Source organism: Kryptolebias marmoratus, linkage group LG21, assembly GCF_001649575.2.
Source record: "Kryptolebias marmoratus isolate JLee-2015 linkage group LG21, ASM164957v2, whole genome shotgun sequence".
Taxonomy (NCBI): domain Eukaryota; kingdom Metazoa; phylum Chordata; class Actinopteri; order Cyprinodontiformes; family Rivulidae; genus Kryptolebias; species Kryptolebias marmoratus.
In genome coordinates, this window is record NC_051450.1 from 16009784 (window position 1) to 16031865 (window position 22082).

At 48.4% G+C, this 22082-nt stretch overlaps 3 protein-coding genes across 5 annotated transcripts; 2 read left to right on the forward strand and 1 right to left on the reverse strand.

The window, feature by feature from the left end:
- Positions 1-106: 106 nt before the first annotated feature.
- atp6v1ab (ATPase H+ transporting V1 subunit Ab) lies at positions 107-6556 on the reverse strand. Of its 2 annotated transcripts, none has more exons than XM_017406268.3 (15): positions 6424-6556; positions 4710-4812; positions 4485-4613; positions 4113-4327; positions 3896-4033; positions 3664-3815; positions 3422-3584; positions 3233-3341; positions 3009-3131; positions 2722-2836; positions 2582-2645; positions 2299-2502; positions 2113-2207; positions 1838-2009; positions 107-777 (listed from the first exon to the last, which is right to left on the reverse strand). In XM_017406268.3, exons 2-15 carry the CDS (start codon positions 4789-4791, stop codon positions 685-687), a joined length of 1854 nt encoding a protein of 617 aa, XP_017261757.1. In that variant the 5' UTR covers positions 4792-4812; positions 6424-6556; the 3' UTR covers positions 107-684. The 2 variants fall into 2 exon arrangements, with proteins under 2 accessions (XP_017261757.1, XP_017261758.1); XM_017406269.3 differs by having other exon boundaries at positions 6400-6424.
- An 896-nt stretch (positions 6557-7452) lies between these two features.
- Positions 7453-12005, forward strand: naa50 (N-alpha-acetyltransferase 50, NatE catalytic subunit). 2 transcript variants are annotated; one of them, XM_017406372.3, is made up of 5 exons: positions 7453-7632; positions 8679-8812; positions 9011-9130; positions 9387-9453; positions 10526-12005. In XM_017406372.3, the coding sequence occupies exons 1-5, from the start codon at positions 7625-7627 to the stop codon at positions 10701-10703; spliced, it is 507 nt and encodes a 168-aa protein (XP_017261861.1). In that variant the 5' UTR covers positions 7453-7624; the 3' UTR covers positions 10704-12005. The 2 variants fall into 2 exon arrangements, with proteins under 2 accessions (XP_017261861.1, XP_017261860.1); XM_017406371.3 differs by having other exon boundaries at positions 7454-7632; positions 8676-8812.
- A 190-nt stretch (positions 12006-12195) lies between these two features.
- LOC108230488 (basic helix-loop-helix domain-containing protein USF3) lies at positions 12196-22045 on the forward strand. The gene is made up of 7 exons (XM_017406777.3): positions 12196-12305; positions 12684-12813; positions 12912-12943; positions 13821-13903; positions 14000-14096; positions 14361-19174; positions 19877-22045. Exons 2-7 carry the CDS (start codon positions 12770-12772, stop codon positions 21668-21670), a joined length of 6864 nt encoding a protein of 2287 aa, XP_017262266.1. The 5' UTR covers positions 12196-12305; positions 12684-12769; the 3' UTR covers positions 21671-22045.
- The last annotated feature ends 37 nt before the right edge of the window (positions 22046-22082 follow it).

Below are 22082 nucleotides of genomic sequence, written 5' to 3' on the forward strand. Positions count from 1 at the left end.
CCACAAAGGGCTCGGTTGTTCAGGCGTTTAGTCATGCAGAGATACCAGTCCGACAGCACCGACGGCTTCATCAGCAACAATTAGGTTCAAATAAACACCCAGCCTGTTTTTTTGTGTTTTCCGCAGTGTTTTAATTCTTTGAGAGTAACATAATGAAACAGTTGGACAGCAGAGTCTGACTCTTACACATTCGCACGGCACAGCACTGCTGAAATACAACCATTAAAAACAGCAACGACAACAAAAAAAAAGGAAAAAGGAAGCCTCTACGTCAAAACGCTGGCAATAAATAGACTGATCTTAATAAATTTATATTCTTCTGTACAGATGGTCGGTGAATTACAGCACATTACCTCCTCGTGGAGAGCGAAACACGGCTACACACAGAAATCATGTAAACAGAGAAAGGAAACGAGGTGATGAGATCCGTCCGTCACGCTCGCCTTTAAATCATCTCACACACACACACACACGATCAGTGACCATGCAGAGGATCCAGAGTGCGCCTGTGTGAGGCAGCGAATAATAATGAATACAGTACGTCTGTCTCTTTTTCCCTCCACGTTACGTTTCACGCACACAATCAGTCACAAAGGAGCACGACGGTGGGGGGCGGGGCGGGAGGCGGGGACACACAGAGGTGGAATGAGCTCCGCGGCGGAGGGATGTGCAGCGGCCGGGACGCTACTCCTCCAGCGTGCGGAAGGCGTTCTGCATGTCCTCCAACAGCTGGCCGTACTCGGCCTTGATCTTGGCCTCGCCGTCCTTCACCGGGTCCTGCAGACGCACAAAAGAAAATTAAAAATAACAGTCAGAGCGCAGAACGAGGTGCCTGCTGAGAATGTGAAGAAAACCTAAGAATGTCTTGTCCTCCCAACTACCCGTGGCACAGATTTGTCCTCTGTGGTGGACATTTGTAACATTTGACATTTGTAACATTTTAAATGTGACCAAACTCCCATCACTGCAAGAACATTTTACATACAGGAAAGAATTAAAAGCAACATAGAAGTATATCCCCCACAGGGGACGTCTGAACTCGTTTCCTCCATTTAATTCTGCATTTCTTTAGTTAAGGAAGGCAGAAACACAACATCAGAGGCAGAGAATGTTACAGCGAATTGTTGATTTGTGTCTCAATACCTTCCTGATCGCAATAATTACATCATGATTTAGTTTCATGTGAAGGACCAGATTCTGATTATCTACTGAACCATTAAGGAAAAAAATGAGTTTTATCGGAATATTAGACTCCTGGTAGTCAGGAGGCTTTGTGTTGCACAGCTTCTCTTCCTCCTCTGAGCCGACCGGCCTTCGTCTCGCTGATCTTTCAGAGTCTGAGCTCTGATATAATATATAATATTGGACGTTTCGCAGAGCGGGTGTGGATCGCTGCCCTGTAGGCTCAGGTGAAGCTGGGTAAGGATCCAGCTGCGTGAAGGAATAACTCGGAAAATACGCATAAGGAATTATATTTGGGTCTAAAAGTTGGTAAATTGATAATAAAAATGTTGTTTTTGGTCAGATAGTGTCGCTCTGTTGGTTCCAAAGAGGCTTTCCGGGTGACTTGCTTCCATTTTAGGATCATTTTTGTTTTGATTAATGTTGGCGCTGATTGTACCTGCTGTGAGAGCTTTAATTTTAAACATTTTGTATTATTCTAATCCCAAGAGTCTAAGCTTTCCAACAGAAACCTGTGGGAACAGCGAGGGGTTCAGTTATTCCTGGGCTGTCATTAAATCATTAAATCAAAGAGAAACCTCTGAAAAACAAGCTGCAGTTTCATGTAAAGTATTTTGTTTTACATCTGAGGCTCTCCGTCCGCCACCGAACGAACCTTGAACTTCATGGAGCTGATCTTGTAGAGGATTTCTCCCATGTGCTCGCGGATCATGGCCCAGGTGATCTTGTTGTCGCTCTGAGCTGTGGTCTCCACCGCGTGCCGGGCCATGTCGTAGAACGCGATCATGTTGGACAGGATGCCCACCGTTTTGTAGAAAGGACAGAACCTGAGCAGGCGGACGGGAAACAGCAGGTTAAAAATCCTCTTTGGGGGCTTCAAAACGGGTCGTTTCATGTAAACATGCCCGCGTGGGCTTTCAGATTCCATACCTGTCGTAAGGAGTGTAACCGTTCTGCTGCAGGAAGTCGTCTTTAATCAGTTTGGCCACTTCCAGCGTGATCTTATCGGTTTCTGCCAGCGAAGCCTGTCAAAGCGGAGTTATTGATTCAGTCCCGCAGAGACACTTCAGAGCTGGAAGGAGGTAAAAAAAGGAGTGCGTTTGTTGCGAGTGTCACCTTTCCAACGAGCTGCACGATCTCGGCCAGGTCCTCCTCCTCCTGCAGGATCTCCTTCGCCTTGGTGCGCAGGGGCACGAACTCCGGGAAGTGCTTGTCGTAATACTCGTCCAGAGCCCGGGTGTACTTGCTGTAGCTGATGAGCCAGTTGACGGAGGGGAAGTGCTTCCTCTGGGCCAGCTTCTTATCCAGACCCCAGAACACCTGAGGCAGGGGGGGACGTACGAGCGCTTAATAACAACCCAGATTGCAGCGACAAGTGGAACCGAACGTCATCGCTTACCTGAACGATGCCGAGCGTGGCTGAAGTGACAGGATCTGAGAAGTCACCACCGGGAGGCGACACGCTGGAGACAGAACAGTCCCGTTTAGTTAAAAATATCAGGGGCTTGTCTCCCTCTAGTGGTAGAAAGCTGTACTCACGCGCCCACAATGCTGACGCTCCCCTCCCTCTCTGGGTTGCCGAGACACTTGACTCGTCCAGCGCGCTCGTAGAAGGAGGCGAGCCGGGCGCCCAGGTAGGCAGGATATCCACTGTCTGTGGGCGACATTTATACGTCTATAAACTGTTCACCGTTTGAAGGCTTTATAGGAGCACATCCTTGATGAATCTGTACAAAGATGCGTCCCATATTTTGTTTCTCAGGGGGAAGGCTGAGAGGTCGGAGGTGCACAAAAGGCGCACGGCTCCGTCACAATCATAGCTTTACCAGCAGGCATCTCAGCCAGACGGCCAGAAATCTCCCTGAGAGCCTCGGCCCAACGGGAGGTGGAGTCGGCCATCATGCTCACGTTGTACCCCATGTCTCGGAAATACTCCGACAATGTGATTCCTGCGAGAATCAAAAACAAAACACACGGACGAATAAAACGTGAGTAGGAAATGAAAAAGGTAAAAGCGGCCGTTGAGTGGGAAGGCGTTTGCCGAGTGTACCTGTGTAGATGGAGGCCTCTCTGGCAGCGACGGGCATGTTGGAGGTGTTGGCCACCAGGGCTGTTCTCTTCATGATGCTCTCCGTTTTCCCATCCACTTCCATGGTGAGCTGACGGACACAGAACGCTGTCAGCCACCATGAACACCAGCTTAAGTCGCGTACAGAAAGGAATAAGGAACGCCACCCACCTCGGGGAAGTCTCTCAGCACTTCTGACATCTCGTTCCCACGCTCCCCGCAGCCTACATAAATAATGACGTCGCTGTTGGAGTATTTGGACAGGGACTGAGAGATGACCGTCTTCCCGCAGCCAAAGGCTCCTGGAATGGCCGTGGTTCCCCCCTGCACACATCTTCACACACAGGAGAGAGTTCCTCGCCAACGGGACAACCTTTCCCTGCGGGTTCTCGGAGGCGAACGGCGAAACTTACGGGAAAAGGGCGTCCAGCACCCTCTGTCCAGTCAGCAGCGGGTGATTGGCGGGCAGCTTCTCCGTGACGGGCCTCACCTGCCTGACAGGCCACACCTGCACCATGGTGAACTTCTCCTTCACGCCCTCGAACTCCAGCTCCATCACCACATCCTGGCACAAAGAGACGCACAGCATCAGCACGACACAACAATCCTGGCGGCCGACCGTGAGGCTGCAGCTGGCGAACCCACAGAAATGTCATAATTTCCAGGTGGAGCCACGTAGGTGACGGTTCCTCTGTTCTTAGGGGGCAGCATGATCTTGTGCCTGATGAGGGAGTTCTCGTAGACCATGCCGTAGATATCTCCTCCTGTGATGTGACTTCCAACCTATCGGTGAGAAAAGACACATCATTAATCTAACCTAACGATTCCAGGATGAAACCCTGAGGCCTGCGCAGGCTCGTACCCGCAGGCTCTTGCTGGGAGAGAACTCCCACTTGAGGTCTCGATTCAGGGCTCCGATGTTGACTCCTCTGGGGATGTAGATACTCTTCGTGAGGTCGTTGATGTCCTTCAGGGGTCGCTGGATGCCATCAAAGATGGACCCCATGATCCCTGGACCCAGCTCGACGGAGAGGGGCTTCCCTGTCCGCAGCACAGGGTCTCCCACCGACACACCAGCTGGACACACGCTCAGGAAAACACCCCTAATTAACCACGAAGGATTGATCGAATAATATAAAAAGTATCTCATTATAACAACCAGTCTTATTTTCAGTGTTCGCTGGTCTTTCGTGTGACTGGAGCCACGTAAAAAGATCCTGAACTGTAAGGATACACGTCTCCTCGTAGACCTGGATGGTGGCCATGTCTCCCTCCAGCCTGATGATCTCCCCCACCAGCTCGCTGTGGCCCACGCGGACCAGCTCGTACATGGCCGCTCCCGCCATGGCCGTGGCCGTCACCACTGGAAACACAGACAACGATGAAACTTACAAGAGCGATGCAAAAGTCCGCCGATCGGCCTTCGGTCAGTCGGGTCTTTTAAACGAGGACGACCGACCTGGCCCGGAGACGCCGTGCACGTATCCGAACTGGCTCTCCCGCTCCTCATCCCTGATCTTGGGCAGCTTGGACATGTCCATCTTCACAGGTTAGTCTTCTGACTGGAAAGAAGCGAAACATAAGAGTCAACTCTGTACTTCTAATTGCTCGATCTGCCTGCAGCTCTGAAACAGACGAGTTAAAAAGACAGATTCAGTCAAGAAGATAACGTGAGAACACTAGAATCTATTTTTTAAATTAATACACAGCGCATGTGTTTGTATAAACATTAAAATGCACAGATGCTGAATCCATTTCTTTACAGTTAAAGTGTTAAAAAGCTTAGAAACATTGACGCTCGCTGCTTCTGCAGGTCAGGGGGAGTCGTGCTTGCTTTAGTACATTTGCCACTTCCTGTAGGATTTAAACCCTGGGACGCACAAATAGTCTGCGAGCATCAGGAGCTCAAGCCGCCTTCGACCCATCCCCCGTGGAGGATGCTCTGCAGAGTTTTAGCTCAGTATCTACCGGCCTCGGGGGGTCGCGCCGACATGCGAGCGCCTTTGTGCACCCCGCTGATCCGTCCTTTTCTGTCCTTCCCACACCTTCCTGTTTACGCCAGGCTGCCCTAATCCATCCGTGCAGCTCCACCAAGAGACCAGCCAGAGAACTGCAGGGTTTGGGGTTTTTTTGCTGCTTCAAAATATGGTATTATTAATTTTGTGTGACAGACGGAGCTCGTGAACGGATGCGTGGACGTTTATTGTATCAGCTGCTGGCTGAAACATGCCGCTACAATACAGCTGATAATATACACGCCTCAGACTAAAACTTATATTGCAGCACAATTAAACTATGCTTCACAGCTTTAAGAATATGTTAAAATAAAAGCACTATAAGTCCAGTCAAAGGAGCTATGAACAGTCCCTTGGTCATATGATTCCAGCACATGACTGAGGCTTTATGAGTCTTCTTAAGGAAGTGGAAAATAGTGCAATGCTGCAAAATATGACTGTGTGTGGAAACTCTGGAAAAAAGGCTCTTCCTCCTGACAGCAGTTCCCTGAAAATGAGCGCAATAATGTGGGTTATCACCATATTATTACAATGCAAACCTAATGTGTTGGCAGGTTGATTTGACTGCATACAGAGAGCAGAAAATCTTGTCTTGCATTGCAGATTGCAAAAATAAAAGGGGAAACATTATGGTCTGCGTTTTCTGTGCCTGTAGGAAGCACATAAAAGAAATATTACTTAACAGTCATGTCCATGCTAACAAATAAATATAAATATGCTAATTTAAGCTGTAAACCCCTGAATTAAGGTAAAGATGATCATATATAAGCGGATCATGTCTCCAGTGGAGATTTACTGATTTACCTGAAACTGAAAGGGTTTCGCGTTTTTGCTTTGTTGACACCTTAGAAAAAAAGACTGTAATCCGGTCACTAAATCAGAATTAAGCGTGTTTTTTTATTTAACTCGCCATTTAAAAATACAGATAAACAAGCGTTGGCTAACTGTGTACGTAAACGCAACGTGAAAATGATAGCTAAGACTCGGCCTCGTTCAAGAAAAAAAAGGGAAAAATTCTGCCTCTACCGTTTTCTGCTACAAATAATAATAAAAAATAACCCTAACCGGTTTCATTCGCAACACTCGTCCATTTAAACGACAAACAGCAACAAATATGTCTATATTTCTTTTTACCGTCGTGTCGTGAAGTGTCCTTACCTCGAGAGAAACGGTTGATACTGCGGTGCGTGACAGCAGCTCGAGGTCAGCTGACTTCATTCAGTCGCCACTCGGTTTTTTTTTTCCCTACTGCGGGGCCTTCGCAGCCGCCGCCATTTTGGGTCCGCCCCGGAACTACATCGAAGATCTTCTACTCAGCGCCGATGAGCCACTGCTTCGGCTAACGCGCACGATCTTTCTTAGGAAAACAAACAGACAAACGAAAAACTTACGAACAATAATCAATTTTACATATGTCATACACGTGAAACTCTTATCGTCATTTTTAAATCGCTATCCTAAAAAAATATATGTTTTTACATTTAGACTGAACAAAACGTCCGAACATTTATTTGGGATAATTTTCCCAAAGTCAGGACTCACAGGCTATTTTACGTTGATTATCTTAACTCCATCTATTCATCCCTGACTATACACTAAATTCAATCTTCATCAAAAACCGAATTATCACATATATTTATGATGTGTACACTATTTTACAGTTTTAAGGCCTAATTTCACCAGGTTTTGAGTACAGCCTGACAGAACAAATCCGGGTGTAAAAAACAACTCGGAAGGACCGCTGCTCCCTTTATGGCAAGCTCATTTATTATATAATAGACTGGCTTTCTCTGGTCATTCCTAGTTAAAATAAAATAAAAATCAGCTATCCAGATTTTTAGATAACCCAAACATTACTCTTCCTAGATCACCTTGCATCATTTTTTCTGTTTGTTTGAATCCAAGTGAAAACTTTATTTTAAATATCCACAAAACTAAAGCTGAAAATGAAAGCACACTACAGATAAAAGGGATAAATTACACCATTTATCCCTGAATTGCTGATTTTTGAAAGGGAAGGGGCTCCTACAATTTTATTTTTGACTAGTAAGAGTTGAATTTTGGACATTACATTACATAAAATTATTTTTTATGAAGAAGAACTCACCTTAAAAAAGGATTTTAGATAGCCGTGGTTTGATTACATGTTACAACGGCCTGCCATAGACTTAGAGCGTCTGTGCGCATGCGCCGGTCAGGGTTGACACAGTCGTGGTAGAAGTGTGGAGGCTAAGCTACATGTGGAGGGTAGAACGGGAGGCATCCCCGACCCTAACTTTTTCGAAATTCCCATTTTTTCCACCCGAAAGCAGCGCCGAATTGAGCCCAATCCCGAATAAGGACAACATCTTTTTTTAAAATGAAAGGGTGAGTGCGAGCTTTAGGAGTGACGAACGCGTAGCTTAGCGCGAGTAAAGTTTTTTTTTCAGGTCAGGGGAGGCGGGCAGGAGACGAACGATGGGTTAGCTAGCGCGCTAAGCTGATTCCACTTAGATTTAAGGCAAAAACACAAACGACAGCACAGCCAGGGGAGCCGCTTCGTCGAGGTGGTTCTTATCCTAAGCTGCTTTTCGTGTCGTTTAACGAGTTAAGCTAACCAGCTATGGGGCTAGTGGCAGGGCTGAGTTGGTGAAACCCCCGTTAGGCTAAGCTAAGGCAGACAGAAACCACGACTCTCTGATGCTTTCTGCTTTTGTTGTGAACTTCTGCCACGCAAACCCCAAACGAGGTGTGCAGCCAGGGGCACGCCACGTTGGGAGAGATCCGAGCCCGGTTCTCAAAACTTTAAAAAGGTTCCTCCAGCTTCACTCCTGTAACCTGATCTGTCAGGAGTAACAAGCAGGCTATCAGGGTTTTTTTTTTTGACAGATGCTTTCAGCTGTAACATTTGTGACCAGGTTCTCAGCTGACATGAGCCTTGTTTTGTCTGATTACTACTTCACTGTGCACTTTAATGCGCATCCATGTGAATATTAGGGGGTGACCAGCATCAGCTGTTTCTGGACCTGCAGTCCTATAAATACTCCACTGAATGAGCTCCTTAAGCAGACAAAGTGAAGGGATGTGATAGTTTCCTATAAAACAGATTGTTTCGTCGTTTTAATGTAGTCATGCTGACCTGTTTTTTCCTTCCAAGTTATTTAGTCGTGCTGTCTTGTAACAAAGACACAAAAATATTGGAATATACAAAGTTAAGCGCACATTTCAGAACCTGGAAGGATGTTCGGAAATTTGATGTTTCTGCTGGTTTCATCATAGATCTGTAAGGATTAAGATGTGGCAACTAAATGTATAAAAGCACCAAATGATCCTGTCCTAATCAGGAGGTCTTTAATTAAAAAAAAGAAAAGAAAAGTCTTGACTTTGTTGGTTCGCCTGTCAGCCATTTGACCGTTTTGCTCTTGTTCCAGTAGCCGGATCGAGCTGGGGGACGTTACGCCTCACAACATTAAGCAACTCAAACGCCTGAACCAAGTCATCTTCCCGGTCAGCTACAACGACAAGTTTTACAAGGATGTGCTGGAAGTGGGAGAGCTCGCAAAGCTAGGTGAGTGGCTTACGCTCGGCTCGTCTGCCTTTGTTATTAGCATATAATCTAATCTAACGTGTGATTTTTTTTTTTATTGTTTCAATTCTAAAAAGGCTCACTAATGAATCCAACTTGATTTAGCCACCTTGTTCTCCGTCCTCCCTTCAGAATGGAAGTTATTGCTTGTGTGAACGTGCGTCCTGTTCTGTCTTGCAGCGTATTTTAATGACATTGCAGTGGGAGCCGTGTGCTGCAGAGTAGATCACTCTCAGAACCAGAAGAGGCTCTACATCATGACACTTGGTTGTCTAGCGCCCTATCGTAGACTTGGAATCGGTGAGGCTTTCTGTTCCTCGGAAAATGTTGTAACACCACCGTGTGTTTTTTATTTATTTCTTCCTAACAAGCTGAATTAAAGGCAGCTGGATGTCTTTGTTTTTAAGACTCTTGGCGACGTTTCTCTTCTCATCCAGGAATAAGGATCAGAATAAGACGTCCGTCTGCCTTTGACTCGTTTATTAGGCTGAGAATCTGCACCAGAGCCTTGAGACTCTCTGTGTTTGATTTTTCTAACTCTGTCGTGTTTTTTCAGGTACGAAGATGCTTAATCATGTCCTGAACATCTGTGAGAAGGACGGGACTTTTGACAACATTTACCTGTAAGCATCTTAAGGCAGAACCCACGGAATGTGTTTGACATGTTTGTATGAAAATGATTTTCATCAAGAGAAGCGTGAATTACTCAGTAGGTGTCCAGAAATGTTTGATTAATAGCAAATAGATCCGACACTCTGCATCAAACAGGTGAAATTTATAAAAATTGCCCAAAAAAACATTAGAAAAGTTGCTGAACTTTCAAAATGGCTCCACAGATCAACAATGTCTACGCCTTCAAACCTTTTTTTTTTCTCTCTTCTTAAAATAATCAGTTAAACAAATTAATATGATTTGCTCTAAATACATTAGAAATAATATACATGTATAATCCTTTAAACTATGTTGCCAGCTACAGTCTATCTCCCTAACGGCGACTGCTTCTTAGCCTGCCTAATGAATGATTTTACAAAATAACAGAATAAACAAATGATTATAGTTTTTCATTGTTTTCGCTCGTCTGTTACCGAAATATCTCATTAATTTTAACAAATCTTGCAGAAACTGATCATCTACAACCGATTTAACTTTTGAAGTCAACCCAATTCAAGAAAAAACCTTATAATAGTCCAAATCTCTGGCATTAAAAGGTGGTGGGTGATATGCATTCCTTCAAGGAATGTTAGACCTTTAATTTATTTTAATTTAAAACTTATAAGAAAATAAATTTGGAACTCTGACGTCCTTTTATGTTTTTAATTGTGTAAAACAGACACTATTAAGGGTCTATCATGAAGTTAATAATGGTGAAATACATTTTCTATCATCTCCCATTTCTGTTTTAGGCTTTAGGTGGCAGATGGAGAAGACCCTGCAACCTTTACTGTTTTAGAGAAAATAATAACAATAACATTTTTAAATCAGACAAAAATTGGGAAAGAAAGAAAAATATTGTTTGGTGTAAATGACCACCTGCCTCTAATTTAAGGTTTTATTTACTAGTTTCTTTTTTTTCTTTTGAGCAAATCAAACCATCTGTCTTCACTAGTTCAATCATAATTCCATATATATATATTTATATATATATAAAACCTTTCTTTCAGATGTAACTTACATTCTGCTTTTTTTTTCCTGTAGTCATGTGCAGATCAGCAACGAGTCGGCCATCGACTTCTACCAGAAGTTTGGCTTCGAGATCATCGAGACAAAAAAGAATTACTACAAGAGGATAGAGCCCGCAGACGCCCACGTGCTGCAGAAGAGCCTGCGCAGTCCGTGCGCGCCGCCCAGCGGCGAGCTCCAGAAGGCGGAGTAGGAGCCGCCGCGTCGGGGGAGGGGGGAACGCAGCACTTAGGTGCCCGCCAACACAGAAACAGAACTGTGCAAACGCCCCGCGGTCGTCACGTTCAACAGTTTCTTCAGAGGACGCTAGACAGAGAAAACCAGTTTCACATATAAAAGTTGCTGCAGTCGTTTTGCAAATGTGATTTTTTTTAATTATTTTTCATATTTTATTATTCCCTTAATTTCATGCAGTTATTTGAAAAATGACAGAAAGCTGTATCAAAAAAAATTGGTCCTAAAGACAACAAAAAAAAAGTTGCCAACCTATGAAAGTTTCCGGCATGGTGGAGGGTGTGGATGTTTGCAAATCATACTGTTTGTGTTTGAGGTGTTTTTATGCGGTTATGATGCCCAACGAGGGCATATCTCTTTGGTCGTTTTGTTTTTTTTTGAGCAAAAGGAAAGAGTTTGAAGGAGTAAAAGTGTTTTTAAAGGCCGTCACTAGCTGGTCCGCTTGGGTTGCGGCGTGGAGTTTTCTCGTGGAACAGACGCAACGCTTGTTCTCTCGCTGCCTGAATGCCGTGATCCGTGGGGAGTGAGTGTGACCGGGATATGTCCGGAGGGGAGGAGCAGGAATGTTTTCCTCCGGCCGACGACACCAGGAAGGCTGGATGGCTTAGAGGTGGTGGGAAAAAATGGTCGAAACTCTCACTTTCGAGAGGACTTTTTTTTTCCTGGCCTGTTAATTTAAATCCCATCAATTGTTTTTTTTTTTTTGTTTTTTTTTTCCATATTGAGAAGGCAAAAGGTTCAGAGGTTCCCCTGGGTTTACTTCTAAGAGCAGACGTGAGGCAGCCAAACTAAGTCATAATACTGAAATGTTTCTGTGTTTTTGGGAGGAAACGCATCAATAACAACAGGTTGTTTGTGTGGGTTTGATTTGGGCATTTAGTTCCAGGTAGTATCCTGAAGGTGTGTGAGCATGCTTGTCTCGAAACACGCAGAGTTTTTGAGATATAATTGCCTTAAAAACACCTTTGGTACCTTTTTATGTAGCCATCTTGCAAAAATGGTCGCAAAACTTCCAACACCAGCTTTCTGTTGTTCCACCTTCAGCTATGTTTTAAAGTGAAACCGATAGTTTGGAAGTTCTCATAGGCTGTCTTTAACAAAACCCAGAAGAAGCTCTGACCCCTCTGCATGCAGGGAGAGTTGTCTTCTCCACTGTAGTATACGCATGTTTTCTTTTCTTTTGGAGAATTTTATCTTTTCTGGAGCTCTATATTGTAAGACTTTTTAACGTCTAAATAAAGGAATTACTATTTGCAGTAAGCCTTTTCTGTGCAGTCCCATTTGTTTTCATTTGCAGGGTAAATTCTTTGCCCAGAAGTGTGCATTAAGCCGATTTAGATCAATTTGCTGCATACATAAATAAGTGAATCAAACCTTTTGTTGTGATTAGCTGAAACTTCTCAAACTCGACACCCTATTGGCTGCCACGGCCTCCAGAGCCCGCCCCTTTCTGCACGGATTTAGGTGCATCTAGATTGTTTTGAGATTGCTTGCTAGTAGTTAGCTTCCAATGTCCAAGTTTTTACTGGACCGTACAGTCATTAATATGCCGAGGTTAGAGGTGAGTGGACGTTTCTCTCCAGCGGCGTTAAACGAGATGGGACGCGAATTATTTCGCCTTTAATTTGCTTAATAATGATGTAGTTAACGTTAAGCTTAGCTAGCTGCTAGCTAACTGGCTAACAGAAAGCTAATTGGTCAGGGTGCTACTTTCAAGCTCGTTTAAACAACGAAGTGTTTCCATGTCTGTTGCTGTCGTCGTGGCGGCGTTAAAGTGAAACAAATAACAGCTCAGCCGGTCAAACGGGGCTGTAGTTTGGTGTAATTTAAAGAGTTGAAGTCTGAACACTAGCATGTTAGCATCCTGCTGTGGCTGTCAGAGCTCTGTCAGAGCAGCAGCAGTTCTCTCCGGATTCACGGCTCCGTGTTTGGCTTGCAGGACGGACACAGAGGGGATTTAAGCTCCAGCTGCTGAATGCCTCGTTTGCTGGTGTCGTTTATGAAACAGGCAACTGTTAAAACAGGATGCCAGAGATGACTGAAACTCAAACACCTGGTCGTAAACCCAAGTAAGGATCCCATCACCTTCTTATCTATGAGCTGACCCAGCTATCAGGGGGTATAAACGTTTGGAAATAAACATTTGTTCTTTTTTTTTTTTTTTTAGAAAGAAGAAAAACAAAGAATCTCACAATGCAGGTAAATCAATATATCATTGTGCTCTTGCTGGTTAGTGAAGGTACAACACTGCAAACTACCTCTAATGTACATACATATATATAAACTAACAAGTGAAATGTAAAAGAAGTGTCAGGTCTAGCACACAATCTACACCAGCTGAAAAGTGTTTTAATGTCATATGCACCAACCGTCACATTTCCACCTAATAGCTCTTTAAGAAACTGGTGCAAAAATACTGCTTTTTGTGTCAAATTCTGCTATTTTTGGCACTTTTTATTGATTCAGCTAATGATTCTAGATCAGGGGTGTCAAACTCCAGGCCTCGAGGCTCTGCTGTCCTGGGAGCTTTATGTTTTTCTGCTCCAACTCACCTGATTCAAATGGTTTAATCACCTCCTTACCGTATCATCAAGTTCTCCAGGAGCACTGCAACAAGTTGTCCATTTAAACCAGGTGTTTTAAAGCAAGAACGCATCTAAAACATGCAGGAAAGCGTTTGACACCCCGGTTCTAGAGCAAATTGCGTCTTTGTGACAAGCTGCTGGTAACAAAGTGCCCAAACATTCAGTCTGTTTAAGTTTTCCATTATTTGTCAACACTACACTGGGACATCTCTTGAGCCTTTATATGACTGACTGATCTGTGGGTCAGAAAACGAAAAAGCAGCCAAAGTCCAAAATATAACTGTGATAGACCTTCAGAAACCCTGAAGAATTATTCCTGAAGATCACTTTAAAAGATTACAAGAGGTGTCTAATTCCTTGGAGGTAAATTTTAAAACACAAGGCGTGACTCTAGATTTTTGCTCTGTATTGTAAGTTTGCCGTGGATGGTTTCGATTCAAATCCATTTGGGTTTTAAAAGGCATGTTGTGTTTTTGTGTGTCTGTATGTAGTTGAGAGACACAGAAAAGAGAAAATTAACGCAGGGATTAATCGTATTGGCAGTCTCCTGCCGTGTTCCCAGGCACTTAAACAGGTAAGAAACAAGCTGCGACTTTTTAAATCCGCACCGGTCGAGTGTCTGAAAGGATAGCCTGTAAATCTGTGTAACACTTTTTTCTTTCGTTCATAGAGTAAGAACATGATATTAGACCAAGCTTTTCGCTACATCACTGAACTGAAGAAACAAAATGATGCAATGATTCTGGACGGAGGAGATAAAGTCCAAGGTAAAGTTGGTTATCGAGCAGATTGAATGTTAGTTGTAACAGAGAGGATATTTTTACCAGTTGAAAATGGCGCTGAATGAGGACAAAGATGTTAACTTACCACAGTCTCACAGAACTAATGGAAGTCTCACTCATGTTTCTAAAACTGTATCAGATATTTGTTTGTAAAATACGTGACGAGTATTCTAAAACAGTCTGGTACTGAGCAGAATACTTGGAGGGCATGTTCCTAATTGCGACGTCTGCTTTGCCTCTGCCCTGCAGCAGAGGAGATTCGTCGGCTGCGGCGCCAGCTGGAGGAGCTGAGAAAAGAAAGTGCTCACTACATCGAGCTCCTCAAAGGTCACGATATCAACATCCTAGAGGACCCCACGATCCACTGGAAGGGCAAGCAGCGCTGCGCCAAAGTGGCAAAAGTCACCCCCATCCACGAGCTCCCGAAGGGGATTGTCGTGTGTTCCAACAGCACCGTGAAGGGACCTGCAGGCAAACAGACGAGCCCGCTGAAGCCGCCCTCTGAAACTTTAATTCTTCAGCCGCCAGCTGAGGCCAGGTTAAGAGTTAACGGAGCTCTGCTGCAAGTTAAAACATCCTCCTCCACTCCTGCACTCCTCCCAGGGTCAGCCGCCGCTCCCCCTCAGTCTACCCCAGGTCCAAGAGTGATAGAGCAGTGTGTGGTCGATACATCGGCTGCAGCCCCCCCTCTGCCGCCTTCTGTGTCTTACATCACGCTCCAGATCCCCGCAGCCACAACATCTCTGCCCCAGCAAGCACAGCCTGCCGCCCCAGTTCAGACCATTACTATAGCAGCTACTTCAGCGTCTCATCATCCCACTGAGAGCGCTGCTCCACCTGTGTCCGCACACCCTACACTTATCCAAACTGTAGCCAAAACAACTTCAGAGGTTTGCTCTTTGGTCACTCAGAACACAGCTGTCAGGACTGCGTGTTACACCGCCATCCCGAGCAATCAGACCCTTCTTAGAGCTGCAGGCAGCACACAGACTACCTGGACAACACTGCAAATGGCAGGGAACACGGTGCACCCGGTCTGTCAGAGTCTGCCCTCTCCAGAGGTCAGCAGCGCTGCCCAGGCTGTCCAGCAGGTGACTGTGTGTCCGGTGGGCAGCAAACCCTCCGTTTGTCCCATTCAGATTCAAATGCCTGTACAGCAGACTCCCATTACAGGTCACATTCAAGCACATCCTCTGATAAAACCACCCCATCTGCAGCCTGCTGTTCAAACCCAAGCGCAGCCTCAGTGTGCAGTTCTTCCCCAGTCGGCTATAGTGCCGCAGCCAGCTGTGGTGGCCCACCCAGCTGTCATGTCACAGCCCCAACCTGCTGTGCTTCAGCCGGCGACATTAGTCCCGCACCCCCCAGCGACCCTAATCCCACAGCCTCAACCAGCTCTGGTGCCCCAGCCGCAGGCCACTGTCCTCCCTCTCCTTCAGACCATGCAGGTGCTGCAGGTCAACGCAGCTGCAGCAGCGGCCTCGGGTGTAACGGCACCTCAGAACACAAACAATCCAAGCCTCGTGATCCTGCAGCAGGCCAGCGCCTGCCCTGCCCAGCCAGTCGTGAGGGAGGAAATGACCAATCAGACACCTTGTCAGCATATAGTAATCATCCAAGCACCCAGCCAGGCTGCATCTGCTCCTCAGAACCCTCAGGTTGGGATGGTTCCTGCTGCGGTTCCTGCTGCCTCCACTCAAACACCCACTACAAGCAATTCAGTGTCGGCCCCTCCTTTACAAAGTGTCGGGGGAAAGCAGCTGGTGCACATTCTCCCTCGACCTGTCCAGCCTCAAGTAAACCATCCTCGACAGGTGAGCCAGGCGTCCTCCTCTCCACCGGTTCCTACGACCCCACAGACTATCACTGTGAATGGTCAGGTGTTTGCCCTGCAGCCCGTGAAGACCTCTGACAAATCCAGCTCTCAGGGTGGCCAGAGTACCCTCCAGCTGGTCCAGCCCACCACATCTGAGGAACCAACTACTAATGTGGCCCTCAACAGTTTAGGAGCCCTTAGTAGTCTCAACCAGAGCATATCGCAAGGCATCCCTCTGTCTAGTCAGAGCAGCTGTCAGCCTCTTCCTGCTCCGTTATCAGCAGGACAGCAGCAGCCTCCTGCTCCAGCACCCAACTCCGGAGCCGCTCTTGTTCTACCTGCCCAGCAGCTCCAGGTCCCGTGTGTGAACCCAGTCAGCTCAGGGCAAGCGCTTAATGCGCCCAAGCCCTCGGGAAAGAAGGCCCGCGCAGTTTTAAACACAAAGAGAGTGGCAACTAAAAAGACTAAATCTGCAAAGAAGAAGGAGCTCAATCCTGCACAGGTTGCTGCTGCTCCTGTCACGCCTGCAGCTACCACAGGAGACAGCCAGACAGTTCAGGCTTCTTTATCTCAAGCTTTACAGTCGTCACCTGTCAAAGGAACAAACGTTCTCCCGACGTGCACTGCAAACGTTACCACTGCGGAAAGCAGCGGCGGTTTAGGCTGCGTTACATCGGCACAGAACACCAAGCAGCTGATTGTGAGCAGTTCATCTAGTGGCACTGCTGTTCTTGGTCAGCCTCAGTCACAGGATAAAAGCTCTGTCAGTGCATCTCAGAGCGAGTCAGTGTTAACTCAAACCATCACTAGTAATGTCACAACTGCAGCTACCGCCACTAAAACATCAGTCAAGCCATCAGACAGCTCAGCTTTGGTAGCTGAGAGTAAACCAGCTTCAGTTTCTGTAACCAAACCCTCAGTTCTAGATGTTAAACTGACAACTGCGAGTACAATTACTGTCACAACACAAAGTAAGTCAGCAGTCAGCGCCGCCCTTTCTAAACAAAACAAACCCATGACCAGTTCTGCAGTTGTCTCTGAGGCACGGCACACATCTGCCGGAGATTCTGGGGGTTTGACTCAAGTCTGTGCCAGCAGCGTCACCGCCACTGCACCGTCATCTTTAAACCAGAATACCCACACGGTCTCGCAGTGCCTTTCCCAGGAATCGAAAACTCAAGACCCGCTGGCTTGCAGTAAAGCAGAGTCCCAGCCCGCTGCATTGTCCTCTGTATCCACAGCTGCAGCACTGTCCTCGCCCGCAGCAGGTTATTCTGCTTCCCACGGCGCCGTCGCAGCCTCCGCAACGAGTTCGGAGCTTAGGAAAAAGGCCGCTGCTCCAAGAGCTCCACTGCAGCACCCTGAGGTCACCATGTCCCAGCCGTCTTCGTGCCATCCTGCAGAAGTGAAGCCGCCTCAGGCAGCAAGAGTTGACAGCGGCGCTCAAGGCGAGAGGCATTCCTCGTCATCGGAGAAGGAGAGCTTCGTGGCAGTGACTTCTGAGGCTCCGTCAAGGAAAGACTTTGCATTACCTCAGCCGGTGTACACCAACCTGGATGATCAGTCTTTGGAGAACCCCATGACGTCCAGCAGGCAGACCGACTCCCCCACGGCCGCAGGGGCTGGGAGCGGGCGAGGATTCTCTGTGGCGTCCATGCTTCCCCAGGGCCAGAGCATCGCTGGGTCCTCTGGCTCCTTCGGAACATTTACATTCACTTCTGAGCAGGCGGAGATCCTGGCCATGGCTATTCTGGAGCAGGACAGTCCTGGAAGGAGGAGCGGCAGCTGCTCTGGGGACAACAACTCCTCGACCAATGCCACATGGGACTCCCCCAAACTCCCACCGGTGTCTACAAGCAAAGACAGAGGCTCAGCTGGGCAGCAAGCTAAAATGACCAAGCCCATGGACCCAGGACCGGTTACACACGCTGAGATGTCTGTCAGAGGACAGACTGGGGAGGGGTCTGTCAGTAGGCCAAATGGAAGCAGACATCCCCAAAATATTTCCTACTCCCAGCCTCAGCCTGTTCCCCAGGCCCAGAGCTCGGCACAGACTGGGACAGTGGCCAGCCTCAGCGTGAATAACCTGATCAGGCCCAGCTCCAGCCACCAGCCCTATCCCAGCTCCCCCAGTCTTGCTGCTCAGCAGGGCTCGGTCTCCTCCCCGGTGGGCACCTCGGCTCATATGTCCCAAGCCTCAAACAAGTCCCTCTCGCCCTGTTCAGGTCCCGGCCATGTAGCCGAGTACACCACCTTAAAGACTTCATCAATAAGGACTCAGGCTGGAAATGTTGTGGCCGAGCGACAAGTGAAGATCATCTCCAAAAGGCAGGCCCAGGAAGAAGTTATGCTGAACACAGGAAAACGACCCAAACCCTGCCCCCCGCCAGTCAATCCTGTTAGCCACATGGATGTGAAAGCACCAGAGCACAGTCAGATGATGGTGCCACAGCTGCCGTCCACCTCCTCCGCTGTCCTGACAAGGATCAGTTCAGAAAGCGGAGGCCCTCTCTTCTCCACAAACTCCTTTATGAGTGCAGCGGTGCGTCCCTTGGAGGGCCACTGCCCACCTCAAGGGCCTCCGGAGCAGAACCAGTCAGGGGTGCTTAAAGTGCCTCAGGGTCACCCGCAGCATATTGTAGGCCAGCCTGGGCAGCATCTGGGAGGGAACCTTTACATGAAGCAGCAGCAAGAGCAACAGAGGCACCATCTGTACCATTTGCAGCACCACTTGTCGCAGCCGGACCCTGCACAGCGCCATTCCCTACACCAGAGGGCGCTGCAGCAGCAGCAGCAGGAGCAACAACAGAAGAAACGAGGGATCGTCAGAGGCGGTCAGACCGGCTCACCTGCCGGGCTGCAACAGAAGCATCACCTGGAAAAGCCTGGAATTCAGCAGCATTCCCATCAGCAGCAGCAGCAGCATCAACAGCAAACCCAGCAGCATCCGCAGCAGTCCCACCAACAATCACAGCAGCATCAACAACCGACGCAACACCAAGCATCTCATCCACAACAGCACCAACAACACCAACAGCCTCCCCCCCAGGCACAGCATCAGCAGCAGCAGCAGCAGCTACAGCAGCAGCAGCAGCAGAGCGCTCACTCCAGACACCCACAGCATCTGCAGCAACAGATCCAGCAGCAGCAGCAGCTCTTCAGGCAACAAGAGAAAACCTGTGAAGCCCAATCAGTGGGCTCCAGGGCCCACCACAGCAGCCACATGGCCCCGCAGGACCACCTCAAGGTATGCAATGTCAGGGAGCTTTACTAAGATGTGAGCCACGTTTGTTCTGTAGAAATGGTGACAGTTTTTGTTGTGTAAGCAGTATTTAATGAAGTCACATTTCTGCAGCGTGTGTCGCCTTCTCGCAGTTTTCTTGACTTGATAGTATCTGAAATTGTGCCTTTTTATTCTTAACTGCTTGAAGGCTGTAAGGGGGGGGGGTCCTGTTTCTCTGAGTCTCACTTCTCTGCTCTCTGATTCACTCATTCAGCTTTTGCAGTCTTCCCGCTTCTTGAAGTGGTCACAAACAGCTGGATTTGGTTCTTGTGTTTACAAAACTGTAACAATTCTCTTACGCACCTTCAATTCAGCGGAAGTTAAACACTGTTTTGGAGATGAACAGGGACATGACTAATAAAAATAAGACCGTAGCTTTACTTATGAGTTTTCTTATTGATGCTAACTCCTTTCAGGACCATTTTAGGCATTTAAAGATTTCCCTGATACTTTTAGTCTAATTTCTAGAGAGAGTTACTAAGATTGGGGGGGGAAAAGGTATTTGATCATTTTAATCGCAGTACCTGAGTTGCCTTTCTGTGACAAGAAACAAACCTATTATCAGTTCTGTGCAGCACTTTTAATTCATTCTGTACATGTCAAAGCTGCTCAGAACTGATTGTTTCCGTGTTATTTATACATTTTCTGTTTTGCGCCCCCCCTCAGACCGGTCAGGACCATAACGCCATGCAGAGGATGATGAGCTCCCGGAGCCTGGAGCAGCAGCTCATCTCTCCTCCCAGTAATCCGGTGTCTCGTCCGTCCGAGCTGTCCTGCGCTCCGTCTCGTCAGGAGCGGCACCGCATCTCGGACTACTCGGCCGAGGCGCTCCTCAGCAAGAGCTCCACGAGCGGCGAGCAGCAGCAGCAACAGCGCATAGCCCTGCACCTTCAGCCTGGCCGCGGCACCGCTCAGGAGCAGCCGGACCTCCGCGGTTACCTGGACGCGTCACGAGGGAAGGCCGGCCTTCCGCACAACCCGCAGAACCGCCTCCCGCCCGAGCATCCTGCTTCTGGCGATGTCCAGCGGGGCTCCGAGTGTCAGCCCTTCAAGGCGATGGGCGGCGGAGGGGGGGCGCACCAGCTCGGTGGTTTTGAGGCTCAAGTCTCTCGCGGGAACGAAATGGCGTCCAAGTCGGTGCCTCCCTCCCAGAGGGGCCTCCAGGGGCAGCAGCAGGGGGGGTTCAGGATGAGCGTTGGCCCCGTGACAGACGGAAGAAATCGCGGAGGCTACAGTGGAGCTCATCCTGGCCCTCAGGGAGTGCAAGTCGGGCCCGCGCTGCCCCGGGAGCAGGAAGGATGTCACCAGAGTTTCATGCAGAGCCTCCTCTCCCCCCACCTCCCTGAGCAGAACAACCACCAGCGAGCGGTGCAGTGCTGCCCCCCGGTCAGCATGGAGTACGGCTGCGTGCCTGGGAGCAGCTCAGGAGACATTCAGGCCAAGGCTTCCAGCCCGAGCGTGCCTCAGTCTCAGAAGGCCCCAGCTATGCGCCTCCCAGAGAGCAACAAGGGCCACATTCCTCAGGTCAGCAGTAATATGCACACGGGCCCCGGCGTCCGGGCGGGTCTGCCCCACCCTCCGGCTCCGCACAGCAGCTCGGAGCCCGGCCGCTCGTCGGCCATCTCCAGACCGCCTGCCGCCGTCAGCCAGCACTCTCGTCACATTCCCCGGGACGCTCAGCCCACCAAGCTGCGGCCCAGTGAGCGGCCTCGGTCGGGCGCCCTGAGGCCGACCAACCCCTTTGAGCCCGAGGGCCACCTGCCTCTGCTGAGCCGCCCACAGTCCGGAGGGGAGCCCAGACGCAGCACCATCGTGCGCTTCATGGCGGACAGCGCGCAGGTTCCCAGCGAGAACAACTTGGTATCTGAGCAGCACCTGACGCAGAACTTCGGTTTCCCCTTCATTTCAGAGGGCGGGATGAATCCTCCGCCTCCCATCAATGCAAACTCGACTTTCATCCCTCCAGTCAGCCAGCCCAGCTCCTCCCGGACGCCGTCCCTCCTCCCCGTGGAGCCCCAGAACACTTTGCCCTCCTTCTACCCTCCTTATTCTCCAGCTGCTCACCCCAGCCTCCCCAGTGACGTCACTCTCCAGTACTTCCCCAACCAGATGTTTACGAGTCCCAGCGCAGACAAGGGCAGTGCGCCGCCGCTCAACAACCGCTTCGGCTCCATCCTCTCCCCGCCTCGGCCCGTGGGCTTCGGCCAGGCCAGCTTCCCCCTGCTCCCAGAGATGCCCCCTATGCCTTCGTCTGGGATCACCCCTCACATCTCCAGCTTCAGCCTCACCTCGCTGTTCCCAGATATCGCCGCCGGCATGCCCTCCGACGGCTCGGCCATGCCGATGTCGCCCCTGTTGTCCCTTTCCAACCCGTCGTCCGCCGACTCGGGCAAGCAGCCGAACCGCCCGGCCCACAACATCAGCCACATCCTGGGCCACGACGGCAGCTCGGCCGTCTGAACGGTTCCCTTCAGTGTTGAAGAGAAGCACCTAACTTATTGTTCACATCACATTTATTCTTTTTGTGTCGGTAATTCTAATTTTCCTTTTTGTTTTCGGGAGCTCGATGACGTGAGCCGTCTTCAGAACATTAATTTAAAACTGACACGAGTTGCGCAAAAGAAAGTTTAAGTTCAGAACTTGAATTGTTTGTATTTCGAATCATAAAGAAGCCTTCTGCACATTTACTAATGTAACTTACTAACTTATCAGGTTGTACTGTACAGAATCCTTTTTGTTTTGAGAGGCTATTTTGTAAATATTAATGTTTCATATCAAAATTGCTAGATTATGTATTTGTAAATACAGAATTGATAAATAAAGTTTATAAGGAGACGTTTGTATTTAACTCCAGCTGGAGGATCGTCTTTGC